The 15,858-nt window shown below is 37.2% G+C and overlaps 4 protein-coding genes across 4 annotated transcripts; all 4 read right to left on the bottom strand.

The window, feature by feature from the left end:
• Positions 1-447: 447 nt before the first annotated feature.
• LOC106393035 lies at positions 448-7,538 on the bottom strand. The gene is made up of 6 exons (XM_048749583.1): positions 7,233-7,538; positions 7,095-7,164; positions 6,843-6,989; positions 5,253-6,611; positions 1,545-3,876; positions 448-1,466 (listed from the first exon to the last, which is right to left on the bottom strand). Exons 1-6 carry the CDS (start codon positions 7,536-7,538, stop codon positions 947-949), a joined length of 4,734 nt encoding a protein of 1,577 aa, XP_048605540.1. The 3' UTR covers positions 448-946.
• A 2,879-nt stretch (positions 7,539-10,417) lies between these two features.
• On the bottom strand, positions 10,418-10,903 carry LOC111209450 (probable pectate lyase 18). The gene is made up of 2 exons (XM_022709359.1): positions 10,730-10,903; positions 10,418-10,642 (listed from the first exon to the last, which is right to left on the bottom strand). The coding sequence occupies exons 1-2, from the start codon at positions 10,901-10,903 to the stop codon at positions 10,418-10,420; spliced, it is 399 nt and encodes a 132-aa protein (XP_022565080.1).
• Positions 10,904-11,287: 384 nt separating this feature from the next.
• Positions 11,288-11,959, bottom strand: LOC106393036 (F-box protein At2g35280-like). The gene has a single exon (XM_013833788.2). The coding sequence runs from the start codon at positions 11,957-11,959 to the stop codon at positions 11,288-11,290; it is 672 nt and encodes a 223-aa protein (XP_013689242.2).
• Positions 11,960-13,131: 1,172 nt separating this feature from the next.
• LOC106417529 lies at positions 13,132-15,644 on the bottom strand. The gene is made up of 12 exons (XM_013858320.1): positions 15,513-15,644; positions 15,175-15,186; positions 15,014-15,101; positions 14,828-14,896; positions 14,625-14,715; positions 14,399-14,523; positions 14,248-14,329; positions 14,057-14,174; positions 13,812-13,969; positions 13,621-13,735; positions 13,457-13,537; positions 13,132-13,278 (listed from the first exon to the last, which is right to left on the bottom strand). Exons 1-12 carry the CDS (start codon positions 15,642-15,644, stop codon positions 13,132-13,134), a joined length of 1,218 nt encoding a protein of 405 aa, XP_013713774.1.
• Between the last annotated feature and the right edge of the window lie 214 nt (positions 15,645-15,858).

The raw sequence follows: 15,858 nt of genomic DNA, 5'->3' as shown, positions 1-15,858 counted from the left end.
GTAGTTCCAAGTTAATGCCATATAGCTAAAGGTATCTATCCAGCGGTACATCCTTTAGATTCAACGTCAACTATGCTACAACCTTATTTCGATTATAAAAAATTTCATATGAAAATAAAAACGTCAAATAATTATCTTAACAAATAAAAACGACCATATAATTACATCATTAAAAAAAATAATACTTAACAACAATAAAACACGCGCAATTCTCCCCTAGACATCTTCGTGTGAAGATAAAGTTAACTTTCTTCTCTTCTCATGAAAAGTGGCAGGGGGATTTTGCGACACATGTCCTTCCTTGAAAATTTGTATCTTTATAATCTATAATAAACTAGGATCGGCCCGCCCTACGGGCGGGGTGTGCATTATAAAACGATCTTGAAGCTAACGTATTAGTATGTCTCATGGTTTTTTTTTTTTTTTTTTTTTTGTTACTGGAAGGATGAATGCATGAGAGTTTGATGGTTTGTAAGGGTCTTGTGATACGTTGTTAAGTAATTGGTAGTTTTATGAAATTTAGGAATATGGATGTCTGGACAATACCAGTAGCTATTGCTTCAGTTGTACAAACCTAAAACCGTTCAAATAATTTAATTTTAATTATTTCGTTGGAGTGAATTGTTTGATGATCTATGCATCATACCAGTTGCTATGTCTCATTTTAAATATATATCCTTATATGTTAGATACTTATATGTTATTTTTATTTGAGTATTTTAGTCGGAAAGTATTTGAAGCATATAAAACCAAAACAGAATGTTTTGAGTAAACGTAATAAGGTCACCAACTAATTGACTGCATGTCCTGAGAATAAACTGTTGTTAAAAAATTTTAAAATAAGTTCGGTATAGCAAGAGAACTTGTCCAAATCGATGCTTACGCCGTGTTTCTCCGATCACTGAGAGGAATGGGTCGTACCAATATGCAATGAAAATAACGACAATTAGTCAATGCACACTGATTGGGGTATATAAAAAGTATAAAGTAAATGTGTAGCTCTAACCTCGGTCACTTGGACGTCCTTAAAGATTTCTTTGTATACAATATTAGTAACTCCTTCTTCACCGTTCATATCGGAAGTCTCGTCTAAAATCTTAAGCCCATTCGGAGTTGTTACTCGAGACATGTCAACGTACAACTGACCATGAGTAAAAACAGGGCGAGGAAGATATAAAGCAACTTGGTTCAGGCTTTGACCCTGGCTCTTGTTGATCCTCATGGCATAGCACAGTCTGATTGGGAATTGTCTTCGGTTAAAGGTGAATGGATGCATGGTATCGGTGGGACTAAGTTGTATCCTAGGGATCAAAACTTCTTCTCCAACATCTGTCCCAGTCATGATTCTCGCCTTAACAACCCTGTTACCTAGGCGAGTAACCACCATTCTTGTACCATTACACAAACCTTGATCCTGGTTAAGATTGCGCAGCATCATCACCGGAGCTCCAACTTTGAGGCACAATCTGTGGTTTGGGAGGCCCGAAAACTCTAGTGAATTGAGGTACTCTGGCGGGTAGTGGGTGGTCCAATCATCGTCTGGCGTAGCTTCTAACTCCACTGAATCAGAACTCAAATACTCTCTAGCCTGTGATGGGATCTTAGAGAGGAGATAAGCATTCACTTCATGTACGGTATTATTGGTAGGTGTCATCACAGCTCTCTCTTTTAGGTAGTCCTTATCCCAGTAGTTTTGGAGGAAGTTAGGATATGCAGCATGTGCCAAAGCTTCGTGTGGTGTATCTGAGCGAGAGATCAAGAACCTTTTATCCACAATAATCTGATTCCCTTCCTCATGTTTTGGTTTATTGGACGCCAAGGCATCAGCTTCCCCATCACCGACTTGTAGAATCCATTTTGCGAATTCCTTGTCTTCTTGCCGCAGCCGCATGTTGATGGATAAGGTGAATACTCGCGCCATTTTCCATAGATATGATTTGCTGATGGATGCGAGAACGGTGTCTGGCCTTTTTCCGTGTGGAATAACTGGCAAAATTTGCCGGAAATACCCGCCGAGAAGCACCGTCTTGCCACCAAAGGGCAGTGTGCTGGCTTCTGGAGACTCATGCGATAAAAAATCTCTGAAGGAACGATCTAAGGTTTCAAAAGCGTGTCGGTGTGCCATCGGAGCTTCATCCCATATTATCAGGTCTGCCTTAGAGATCAATGCAGCTAAACTTGACCCCTTGTGAATTTCACACATTGAACGATCATCTAGATTCAGAGGTAATTTGAACCGTGAGTGTGCTGTCCTTCCTCCCGGGAGCAGCAATGCTGCGATGCCAGCTGTAGCTACCGGTATAACTACTTTGCCAACTGACCTAACCCTCGCTATAATAGTTCTGTATAGGTATGTCTTTCCTGTGCCTCCGGCACCTGAGACAAAAATTAACTGGCCCGACCGCTCGTCAACTGACTTCAGAACAGCAGCATATACTTTCTCCTGATCCGTATTCATCGCCGAGAACAATACTCTATGCGTCTCCTTCTCCTTTTCGACATCATACATCAGTTCCAGCCGCAAAACTTGGCTGTTTATCTCTGATAGTATTGAAGTATCTGGCTGAGGCAACTCATCATAGTCTGCTAGGGACTGGTTATGCTCTTTTAAGTGTTTGTCAACCTCGAGCAGTATATACTGCTTTAACTGCTCATCTTGTAAGTCGAGACCTGGAAATTGAAACTCCTTTCGTTTCATGTACAGTATGTCCTCTGCCAAAAACATCCAAGTATGCTCCCAAAGCTTGAGTGGGTCTACGACTTGACAATAAACCAAGATAAGCACAAACAGTCTTCTCAGCTGCCGTCCGGTTGCCCATGAAGATGGCTCCTCTATTGCCTCATGCCACTCTTTATCATCATCAAGTAGTCCTCGTGCATAACACACTTCTTTGAATTTCTTATATACCACATCCCCTACCGTGTATAACACGTCATAACCTCTAGGACCTCTAACAACATTCAGCAACATCCTTAAGAAGTATCTATCACCAGACGCTGGGCTGACATACACGACCCTCCCTATAGCTTCCCCTTGCAGTCTTGGCGTCCATATCCTATCGTTCGAATGGTAGACAAACCTCGAAGGGAATTCAACATAGGTCAGCTCCCTAGCTTCCTCATACGTGTCGCATGCCTCAAAGAACGCTGTTAACATTGACCTATCAATATTTTCTCGGTATACCACCTTTGATAAGTCAGCAGATTCGTCAAATACCATCACATGGTCACCTGGTAGATGTACGGGGAGCTTCACAACATTGGGCTGGTTATAGTGTATAGGAAAAGCAAACAATCTCCATGAACCTTCGCAAGCTGATATATACCGGCATTCCAGGAAATTATTGATCTCATTACTCGTGTCTGGCTCATTCCTATGTATAAGGACAGTTGCTCTATCAACGCCTTTCTTTATGTATTTGAAAAGATATTTGATTGCGCTGGTTCTGCAACACCATTCAACGTTGATGTGGGCTTGATATTTTTTCAGAAGACCAAGATTATGAGGCACAACAAAACGATTATCAAGCTCGATCTCGCCCTTGACTACAAAATCTCCAGTACCAGCTCTCCTTCTATAAACAACAAACCCAGATTTGTCTATTCTTGTCTGATCTGAAGAAGGTTTAGGAAAATTCTTAGTACACTCTCCTTTCTCCATACATGGCGAGTTGGGGCGCATTTTACCACACGGACCATGCATCATATGCCGCTCAACCAGCTCAAACCCCTCTCTATCAACTTCTTTATCGGGAAACTCAGCTGAGATGTATTCATCAATAACCGAAGCTGTTACTTCCTTCTTTATACCTTTCAACCATAGTAAAATATGGGCATGGGGCAGACCTCGTTTCTGAAACTCAATGGTGTAGACAGCTACAATAATAAGTAAAGAGATACATTAGATGATAACATAGAATGAAAACCATTCCGATAACATTAACAATTACTTAAAAAAAAAAAACTCATGGGATACTATATGAATCTAATTATCCTCTTAATGGAATATAATTAGTATCTTAAAGCTTACCATCCAATGATATTATCAATTATGATAGATGTGTTATTTTGGCAAGTTTGTCTCGGCATGACAAAGAAGTTTAAAATATCTAAAATGTGCCATTTTATATACATATTTATAATATATTATTGTATACGTTACATCGGAATCATGTTTCGGTTGATTCAAATTTTCCATAAAATCATATTTATTTAGTTTAACATTTAATGTTTTATATTTTTGTTACTTTTAAATTTTCTGTTATAAAATACGGGAAATTGTAGTATTTTGACTATTATTTTCTCTTAATGTGCTAATTCAAATTGTTTAAATATATTTAGTAAAATATTTTTAATATGTGAATGTTTTCTTTTATATATATATCTGATGTTTGATTTAATGCTTTTGAAAACATAAATATTAAGCTATCATACTAATTTTTGAATTAATAAAATATAAACTAATATATATTTGTTACTCTTAATGAATATATAAAAAGTTATTTTAGTAATTAACTATGTATAATTGATTCCACGTTACACAGTATTTTGATAGTGTACAAATGAATTTCAAAAATTTCTAATACGTAAGAATGTTCAATGAAACATAAATAATAATTTTATATTGACAATTAAACTCTCCCGTTAAAAACTATCACGGTTAATATCGTGTATATCCTTATTGAATAAATTAAATGAAATACGAAGGTACTGTTTATTTGTTTAGGTGAGTGTTTACAATTAATAAAAACCAAAATTATCCATAATTTAAAAATATATTTAAAATAAAAAGATAATTCATACATATATTGGGTTGTTATCCTTTTTTTTGGAACAATATCGTGTTGATATGCAAAAATATATATATATATATATATTAATAAAATTGTTAATTTTAAAAACAGAAAGTTTTAAAACTATATTATATTAAAACTAAAATATTTATTAATAAAATTGTATATAATTAAAAGTGAATATCAAGTGATCTCTAAGATCTATATATTATTTGTTAATAATGAATATAGTGTACAAATGGATTTTTAAAATTTCTAATTCATAAGAATTTTCAATGAAACCATACATAATAATTGTAAATTATAATTTTTAATTAATAATACATGTATTAATAAGTAGTCATAAAAAATTTAAATATATTGTTCTACTAAATTGTATTAGTTTAAAATTACTTTAAATAATACAATTGCGATGGATTTGATCATTAATAAATAATATTCTATTTATAGTTTTTTTACCTACGTCCAGCGTAGGGAAGAACTCTCCCTTTTTGAAATCTGCCATCATCTCATCAAGCTTGATTTTGAAGATCCGACATTCTAGGTCAGGTCGGCTATTAGCAGAATCACCTCCATACGCATCAAGATGGTTACTGAGTTCCACCCAATTAGGATTAGCAGTGACAGTGATAAAGAGATGAGGATTCCCATACCAACGGCATATAGCCATTGCGTCCTGGTACTTTTCAGACATGTACCGGGGTCCAGCAGTGAAGGACGAAGGGAGGATGATCTTCTTACCAACTTGTGTAGCATCCGCATCGCCAGTTTCAACGGCGTCACATACGTTGTTATACAGGTCTGCTCGGAGTTTTTTCTGATTTAGACTCAAAAATCGCAGTCGCTCCGTCTCTACAGCTACATAGGCGTCAACAATGTACTGGTGCAGCAATCTTCCACCTTTAATGATTGTCATACCTTCCGATGGCCTAGTTTGTAGCTGGTAAGCATAGAACTCTCGCATCGTCATGTATGTTCTTCTCACAGTGGATGCTTCAGGCCCCTCATATGGCAATCGCTCATGGTAACCTGTTTCTCCGTAAGGAAACAATAATGGATACTGAAGGCTCATCAGTAATGGGTGTAGATCACCTATTCTTTGCAGTGCAGATGATTTGAGCTCAACCACAATATCTCTTCCTACTGAGGTTGCAGACAAATCACCAATTATTAGTCCACCGATCTCACTCGCCGTAGGAAGATCATATTGACGACCTCTGCTTGGTTGGCTGACCAATGTGATGCTGAATTCAATTTTCCCGGTTGTTCGAAAACGGTCGCGCGCATGCCTGAAGGTTTTGGCTAGGTGATTATTAATATCTAGCATCTCAATCAACTGGAGGATAACAGTATCATCCACGGCCAGCTGAGATGAACCTTTTGTAAAAGACCTCTTTCGGTTTTCCAGCTCATTATCAGTGTCGAAAATATAAAGCTGCAAATACTCTGGATCGTTACCATCGTCAGGTAGCATAGAACCAATTCTATGAATGATTTGGCCATGAACCCGAAATGTAAAAGGTCCAGGGGTCCCAGTAACGCTATGATCAATCTGTGCACCCATGGATGTGAAAGCAAGCAAACTGTTTGCAACTCTGATGTGAGATCTGAATTTAGGCGTCTCTAGGAGCTCTAACAATGGAGAGGGTGGTTCTCGGACAGGTGGAAGCCTCACTCTACCTCTCTGGCAACATAGACTAAACTGTTTGGCATCTCTGTTCGGCTGGACACCAGTTGCTTCTGCATTCCATAGTAATGCTTTACACGATGGACATGAGACTATATCCCATTTGTCACATGGCTTGCGGATTCTTGTACCTGAATCAGAAGGAAACATAGTCAGGTTATGTCTATGGGATGGGACAATATTATCCAACGATTCCAGGGTTTACTCAGCATACGTTTAGTTTTTGGACCGTCTGAGGTAGGCGCCGTGTGCCTAGTTCTTGAGTTGTTTGACGAAGACGCTGTAAGACGGTGGCAGCGTAAGAATGTATGTAGATATTTTTGGTTTAACTCGATAGTAGCTAGGCATGTCCAAATTATTACCAGATGTGGACGCAGGCGCAGTCAACCTAGCTGTTTTAGTCTGTCTACGTATTGATAGCCGAAGCTGTCTGGCGATCCGAGATGATACTGCGTAAGGAGTGTCGGGGGGATGAGCGTTGGTTGAATCAGATGCTGTTGGTGGAGAAGCTGTTCGTGTTGAGTAATCTTGTTAGAAATATCTTTATGTATAAAAGAAGCATTGTATCTTTATATTCTTCATTATATAAGAACGCTATTGTTCCTTATCTGTACCTGAGATAATCCTTGGTCTGCCAACTCCGCGTTTCTTCATGGGCTGCGTGTTAGCTACGTAAAGTCCGTTCTATAAGTTAATGCAGGTGAATGATGATAATATAATCTACTGCTAGACACACGAAAATAGCTACTAACCAACTGAAGGCGATTGAGGTTGTTTAGATGACCGAATAGCCATTCGTGCACGTCGGGATAATCGCGATTCGATTGCTTTTTGATCACCTGATAAAAAGTATACGGTGGGATGGTTATAGATCGCGACAACACGTTCACAATTTCATTGGCTAGAACTGTAAGTTCGTTGTGTGTACCAGTAGTTGAGACTCCCGTGTTTACGCGGTCGCATGATGTTTCTCCGGACGCACCCAATCTTCTTCCATTGTCACTCCTTGGCTCACTCGCACCAGGATGTAAATCTCTTTTACGTGCTATCTTCACCATTATTTTGATAACTCCACACAGGTTCTATGGTAATCGGATTCTGGCTAAAATGGTTCTGAATACTATTGTTCCTCCATATGTGTATCTTAACGTCCGTTACCATATAGGTCAGTCATAAATATGTGTACTTAATCAGTTTCCATATTTGGCTGCGTGAATAAATGCGATGGCAACCATTAGTCTATTATAACAAATCTCATAAAAGTAATTTTTTAAAAAAATATGGAAATATCATTTCAAAAAGAGATAATTTTTTGAATAGTTTGTATGGTTACCAAAAAAATCTTTCAGAAAAAAGTCAAAAACATAAACTATATAACTAAATGTTCATCAAATAATTTTATTTAGTTATATAATTAAAAATATAATATTGAGTTATTGTTTCATTTTTTTAGTACCAATTTTTTCTTTTTATTTTCAATCAAATTTAGGTTAAACCAAAAAATAATAGAAAACGACAACTATTTGATGTATTGGTAGGTTTAAAGATTATTTATAGAGAATTTTATGTATTGTTAATTTTTATTCAGATGTCATACGAACTTTGGTTTTTTTATTTTTTTTGCTTGATAATATCATAACGCTGAATTCAGTTGGATCAATGGAATGACATGGAAAAATGTATATCAGTGTGTCTGTGTTTGATTAGAGCCGTAGTCGCAATTGCATTGCATGTTAACTTGTAGCGTGTAGGGAATGATATTATATTTTTGCGTGGGTCTGACGTAGCGGAAGTTATGTACATGCAGGTGCAAAGTTTAGATCTGAATAATTATAGATTCGTATGTTAATTATAGATTGGTTTATGAAAATATTTCAGATACCGGAGTTAGATGAGTTTTGTTGGTTTCTTAATTGGGAAATTAAATACTTTTCTTAGTGATGGGCCGAACCCAATTTTTTTTTTTTTTAATTATAGATTCGTATGTTCATTATGGACGTTTTATTCATATCTAAATTTATTTGTCTATGAAAATATTTCAGATACCAGAGTTTGATGAGTTTTGTTGTTTACTTAATTGGGAAATTAACATTTTTTTCTGGGTTTTTTTATTAATTATGAATTAAAACATAAATCTTAAAGTACTGAGCCTAAACTCAACATGACATGGAATATTGAAAATACCAAAGCATATAACTGAAATTATTGAGCATAAACTCAACACGACAGAGAATATATTAAAAAAAAAACTCATGGAATAAATTCCACTAGGTGATAACCCGCGCCTTGCGCGGAATGAGATGATTAAATTTGTATTTTGCGAGATAAAAAAACATTAAATCTGATTAATTTGGATATTAGTTTGTTTTGCATTGATTGTTTCGGGTGTTAATGAGGAGGATAAAGATTGGCGACGTTAATATAGTTGAAGTTTTTGATTTTATGGTCATAACCGGAAGACTATAACTACTTATTTGGTTTCATGTTATATGAAGTTTAGACAATATTGATGTTAAGCTTTCATATCATATTCAAATTTCTAAACAGATGCAAAATTAAATCAATTCGAGATAATTGTTGCGGAAAAAAAGAATTTAAAAAATACATTTCATTACAATTTAGTTAATAGTCAAATGAACCATTAAAATTCTGTTTTTTGTTTTCAAAATTGCTATAGATTTAGAAAGCTCACTTACGGTAAACATTTAACTGTATAAGTATTCACTTAAATTACATATATATATATATGTATATGTAAAAATAAAAAAGTGATTGATAAATATATAAACATACCATTAATTAATATAGAAACCACTGTTTTGGTCAATATAACAATCGGAAGTTAATATGCTTACATAAAATTAATTAAAAATAAAATTGATTCGTCCTTTAATTTTTTTTTTCATATACAGAAAATCTAATTGTATACATAAACAATAACATTAGTACATATACAAATTGAGCCTGATGAATTTATCCTTATATTATGTTATAAATTGGCCCAATCATTTTTGAAATAATATTTTAATGGTTCAACATATATTTTATAATAGCGTCTGCTTCAAAACAAATAAAGCCTAACATTTTAAATCATATTTTAGTTTTTTTTTTGGCTCAGATTCTTAAAAATGTTTTCTAAATTATGGCCCTTAACTTGGAAGTGATTTAGCGAAGAGAAAAAAATACGACTGGTGTTAAAAAAACAAAAAAATAATGCCGATTGAAACCGTCGAGGGTTTCGTCCCCACGCGATAAACGACGGTACTTCGCAGACATTGTCTCTTTTCGTCCCCACGCGATAAACGACGGTACTTCGCAGTTATCGCAGCCATTATAGAAGAATGAGGGAAGAGTATTTAGGTTTTGTGTGATTGAGATGAGTAATAATGGTTTTGGTACGTGTGTGTTATATAAGAGTAAAATCCTAAGGCTTGTAACTTAGTTTCCTCCATTAAAATCGAATTTATTATCAAATATTTTTGCCTTGGCCTGCACAAAATGATTTAATTATATTGCCAAACACGGTTATCTTCGTTGAAAATCATATATTTTTTGCCTTGGCCAGCAACCAACGAATTGGTTATATTCGCAGATTTCAATACACTTACAAACTGGGAACCGACCGGTTCGGTTCTGTTTGTCTTCAGAATTACGGAATTCTCACGTAACGTTGTCATAATGCTTCGGTGTTCTCAAGTAACAAACTAACGGTACGTTGAATACATTGTAGTGTCACAAATCCCTTTGGTTTTATCTCTTCTCGGGACTCTCTATACTCTTCTATATTTTTTATAGTTCAAGCATGCTCATAGTTTGACACATTGAAGAACAAAGTTATGTGAGAAGAAGAAGTCACGTTCAAGAACAACATTAGACAGAGTAATGATACTCTTTATAGTTCAATCATGCTCATAGTTTGCATATTCTTGCCACGAGTCTAAGTCTCATTATGACCAAGCACCATGACCTTACCATGATGCGTCATGTAATTGTTAGACAGAGTAATCACCGTCGAGCCCATTATAGCATCACTAAGCCAGTCTTCACAGTTAGACAACGAACAGTGATCAACCCAAACATGATTCTCTCTGAAGATCGACACACCATCACCGTCTTCTCCACCCTTAATGTCGTGGGGAGCTTCGCACCTTAGCGTTCCCACCTGGCTTGCAGTCACGTTTATGAATCCCGTGGATTATAATGTTGGTCACGTACTGGATCGTCATGCAAGGCCCCCAGCGATGTGCACGGACGCGCCACGACCGTCGATGGTCTTGAAAGAGTTCATGATGAGTTCTGATTTGAGATGAATGGTCATGTCTCGTTGGAAGATGATCCAGAGCGGCTCGTCTCGAACCACATCGTGTATTAACTTTCCGGGCTTAGGGGTCACTGGGTCGTCGTTTCCTGAGTCGGTCACCATGTAGAACTCCGAAGGTTTCTTTTATAACAGTGAGTTTGAAGTAAAAGTTGGGTAAGAAGGAACAAGAGAGAACTCCGAAGCATTAGCTTTACGTGAGAACTCATAGCAAAATTTCCTGAAAAAGCTATAGATACATGTAGTTGGTTTTATTTTGGGAGAGTAAGGAAACTCTCTACGAAATCTGTTTACAGAACCGATGAATAAGGAAATTTTTTTTTGGAGAGTGTCTCTCCAATGGACACGTGTCTAACTTGGTGTGAAAGCATTAACTACAATGCTTCTCTTTTAATATATAAGAGATATAATAGATTAGATAGAAATTTTGAAAAGAACACGAAAACACGAATCCGGTTCAACCACCTTCATCGCGTACCGATAATCTCCTCAAGCAGCTGCAGGAGCTGGGTTGAGCCCTAAGGCCATCTCAAAAAACTCTGTCATGAGATATGCGTGGTAACATTTGTAGCAGACCGTGTTGACACCCGGAGGATGGCAGTTGAGTTCTGGTTCCATGCTTATGAGTGAGTCCACGTACACTTCCTTCATTTCCACGGTAAGATGACTCAGAGATGCCTGGACGTTCTCCCAGCTTGTCTCAACGGAGTCAAGACCAATATCTTCAGTCAACTTGGAAAGTATCTTCTTCCCCTTACTGATCATACCCGTGGCCATGAGAAGAACACCGTAAAGGTACTTGGCCTCTTTGTGGGCCCCCTTAGAAGCAATACGAAGGTGGTAGAGTCCCAAATCAGGATTACCAAGATCGAAGTACTCACACATACCTTTAACATAATGAGCATCAAGATTGTTGGATGCCAAAAGACTTTCCATCATTTTCCCATACCCGTAAGAGATATTGGGTCTCTCCACCATGGGGGTGATGTTGAGTGTTTTGGCAATTAATGGATCGGCTAGGCCGAAATTGAGACTCTTGCATGCCATCATTGTGTTACAGTAGTCAGCGGAGGAGGAAGCACCAACCTTGGAGACTATGAGCCGCAGCATGTCGTCAGGCATGGACTCGAGACGTGAGAGGGAACGTTTGGATGGCTCCATTGATATTTTTAGAAAGTTATACTGAATATGAGTCTTTGGTCTTGTTTTCCTTAGTGAAGACTTGCAATGATTTGTTCTGCTTATATAGAAGTTATAATCTCAACGCCTTATAAATTTACTACGTATTTGAAGAGATCCAATAAATTGTAATAAAGCATTATTACTAACGTACTCCGTATGAGGTGAATCGTCAAGGCCCTGGGTTGCTTAATATGCGTATGTGTATGATTAGTGTGTAAAATAATATAGATGTCCTCGCCCAATCGTATACATAATACTGGATGCTGCATAACGGTGTTTACGTTACAATAGCTTAAATAAATTGGAGTAATTACAATTAATATCAATGAATGACTATTTAATGTATAGGTTTTATAAGGAAGTAGCTGAAATATCCAAAAGTTGTAAATAAAAAAATAAAAGAAAAATGGATATATACAATTAAATAATCTTTTTATTTTTTATATTAGACTTGGAGAAAAATTACTTGATGTTTATGCATCCTGCATAAGTGTCATGGTGAAATTAATTAAGCAAATTAATCTAAACATACATAATCGGCGATCATTGCACACTCTAACATGTTTGAAACCATAATACAATTCTTCTGCAAAACTTATATAAAACCACGTAAAGAAAATCAATCTGTTTGTGGATTTTAAATATAACGATTAGGAATACCACAACTGAATAACAATGGACAAGAACCCAAAATATAAACCGGAATGATGAACACGACAATATTAGTTTTATACCGGACTAACTAAAACAGAAACATCCAAATTTGTGAAATCAAATTTAAATATTAGTTTTGATTGACTCGACATTATAAAGACATATGTCCGCTCATGGGAAACACAAAAGCTTACTATATAGATACGTAACTAACAATAGAAAATCCTATATATATTTTTTTAAACACATACAATGTAACATAAAAATTTAATATAAATAATTATAGACTAACCGTAAAATTAACATAAATAATAATAGACTAACCGGAAGGTTAACACCTCACAATAAAAACCGAACAGGAATGCATGCAGTTAAAATTAAAGGGCCCATATAATGGGAAATATCCAAAACAGAAACATCCAAATTTGCAAAATCAAATAAACATGCATAAACATTACGTAAACGATAGTCTGAACATTATTAATTGTTGATATATATCAACCAGCACGTGCCTTCTTCACCACCTTTGACGCCCCTGCGCCAGTCTTCTTACGCGCCTTACTGGTTCCACCTTGATCACCTGCAGCAGTTGATGGCTCGATGGTCGGACTGGCATCATCATCATCGTCGTCGTCATCATCTCCCTGTACAATATGCAAATACGCATATGCAATTAGCAAGGAGCTACTTGAACATCACGATACACACGTAACATACATTATTCACGACGTCATCTGTTGGCAGACGTCAATGATCCTCAGCAATACGTGTTATGGTGAATGTCTTGTGATGCTCGGTAAAGTTAAACGCAGTGACCCTCACTTGGAAAGTGTACGTTTTTCCTTCCATGTCTGCAATGAACGGGGGTAACCTAGTGTCCTCAGTGTTCACACCGTCTTCAGCCTTGAAAAAAAAAAAGAAAAAAATGAGAAATAAGATGTCGTTCAGCGTTTGACATCACGAATGTAAACATTTATGAGTCATACCAGCATTTGTGCAGCTTCGCTTGCTCGGATACTATGCAGCTTCGTTAATACACCATCGAACCATACGAATATTCCTTCCGCAGTATCATCAGATATTGCCATCTCCACACGATAGCTATATGAAGATGGTAAAGGTGAGTTTAGATCACCAGCAGGCATGTAAATCCTCATTTAGAAGACGCGATACTTACCGTAGGGCTCCAACAGCTTGTGGATTGTTGCACACTCCACACGTGAATGCAGTCTCAGTCCGCTGCAATTTTTTACTGCATTTCGAGCAAGCAACATAACACCACCCCTTACCTGTGTCAATCCGGACAACCCTCCCAGTGCACAGAAAATCAATCTCCTGCAACATATAATCAAGACTCACATGGAAAGCGAACACTGACAATACAAATAAAATATTACAAAACAAAACAAACAGATATTATACCTGAGATGCAGCAGAAACGATGAAACTGCTGAGGTCAGCGATGGTCATAGTTTCCACCTTCGCATATGACTTTAGCAGTGGAGCGGCCGACGGCAGACCGGTGTCTCTGGCGACCAGCCTACACAGAGCATAATGATTACGCATGAAACAACCGAACACACGAACACACGGTAAATTTACGACAATCATACCTGTAGAATAGAGCAGCTCCTGCTTCAGTCTTCTTATCAAAATACACGTGTGTTCCCGACATAGCGTTAAGAAACAGACGACCTACGTAGATTAATAAACTTGTCAGGACTAAAGTGCTATGACATTAAATGATAATACACAATTCAATACATCCGATAATCTTGGGATTTATGCTAGTGACGACCATGACCTTTGGATCAACCCTCATAGCCTCAAGCTGTATATGGAAAGCAACAGCCTGAGAGTCAAATAAGCTTAAAGTGACAGTCTCATCACTGCACATATCAGAAAATCAATTGTCATCAAAAACATCCATATAATACGTTCAGAATTAATATATGGACAACATATATAGAAAAGACACAATGACAATTACCTATCCAGCTTCAGAGTCACCATAACACGATTCTTCTTCTCCGGAGGATCGCAAACCGTGCTCTTTACACTCAATATCTCACCTATGATGTCTACATCAAATTCAAAACCGGTATCATTCTCTTACAAAGTCAGACTGATCATAACTCTATGTACTCAGAGCATCAACAACATATAAGGACGTTTCAGCTGTGATCAACATACCTGGTAGCTGAGTGTTCGTATTGGCAAGACCAATCAGCTCCGAGTGGTTACGGAACCGGAATGCTTCCTCTGGAAAGGGGGAGTCAGGTTCGGTCAACTCTTGGAATGAGGTAGACTCGTTGAACCGAATCATCAAAGACGAATCAGTGAGTCAGAAATTATGTGTGCATCTGGAGACATCAAAACCGGACACGGAAAACATTGTCCCGGCATGTAGCTTTTCCCGGAACTGTGGGAGACGGCCAGCACTGATCGTGAATTGCATCACAGTCGACTGAAACACATTAAAGATTATATCAGTGCTACATCAGTATAAACTCAAACGGATCATCAGTACTATAAATTACAGGAACCAAAACCTAGATAATAAACAGCATGATCAATGACAAACCAAAACAATAATCTCTATATATATAAAAGGCTTTGTATTTCTATAATATAATATTAGATCAGATCAGCAACACTCGTGTATTTCTTTAACAAAGAACTTATGGGGAAATCAACATTTCTAAAAAATAATAGTCAACCGCATAATCACGTTACGGATATATAATTTCCAGATCAGATCAGCAAGTTTCGAAGTTTTCTATAACAAAGGACATATGAAAAAATCAGCAGTTCTAAAAAAATATTATTCAAAGGCGTTCAGATCTAATCAGGATGGGGAACTTATGTTGACATCAACCATGAGCAGATCCATCCACATTAGCTCTCCACCTCGCTTAACGTTCCTAGCCTCCCAAAATCGAAGCAGTCTCGCCTCCACAACGGATGAGCACCGCCCAGTCTTGAGATCGGAAAAGAAAACCTTCGCCATAGCCATTGAGAAAGATGAGGGGTCAGATTCGAGTATGAATGAGTCGCGAGAGTATTAAAGTGTAGGTAACGCGATACGTACCGGTGAGATCTTTATCTAGCAGAGGAGCGGCGCAGGAGGGAGCTTCGCAGTGGTGATTAAAGACGATTTAAGTCCATTGATTATCGAAGAACCGTTACAGGAGATGGATCGCAGCTGCGCCAATCGAAGGAGA

The sequence above is a fragment of the Brassica napus genome, chromosome C3, assembly GCF_020379485.1.
Source record: "Brassica napus cultivar Da-Ae chromosome C3, Da-Ae, whole genome shotgun sequence".
Lineage (NCBI taxonomy): Eukaryota > Viridiplantae > Streptophyta > Magnoliopsida > Brassicales > Brassicaceae > Brassica > Brassica napus.
This window is presented reverse-complemented; position numbering and strand designations above follow the sequence as displayed.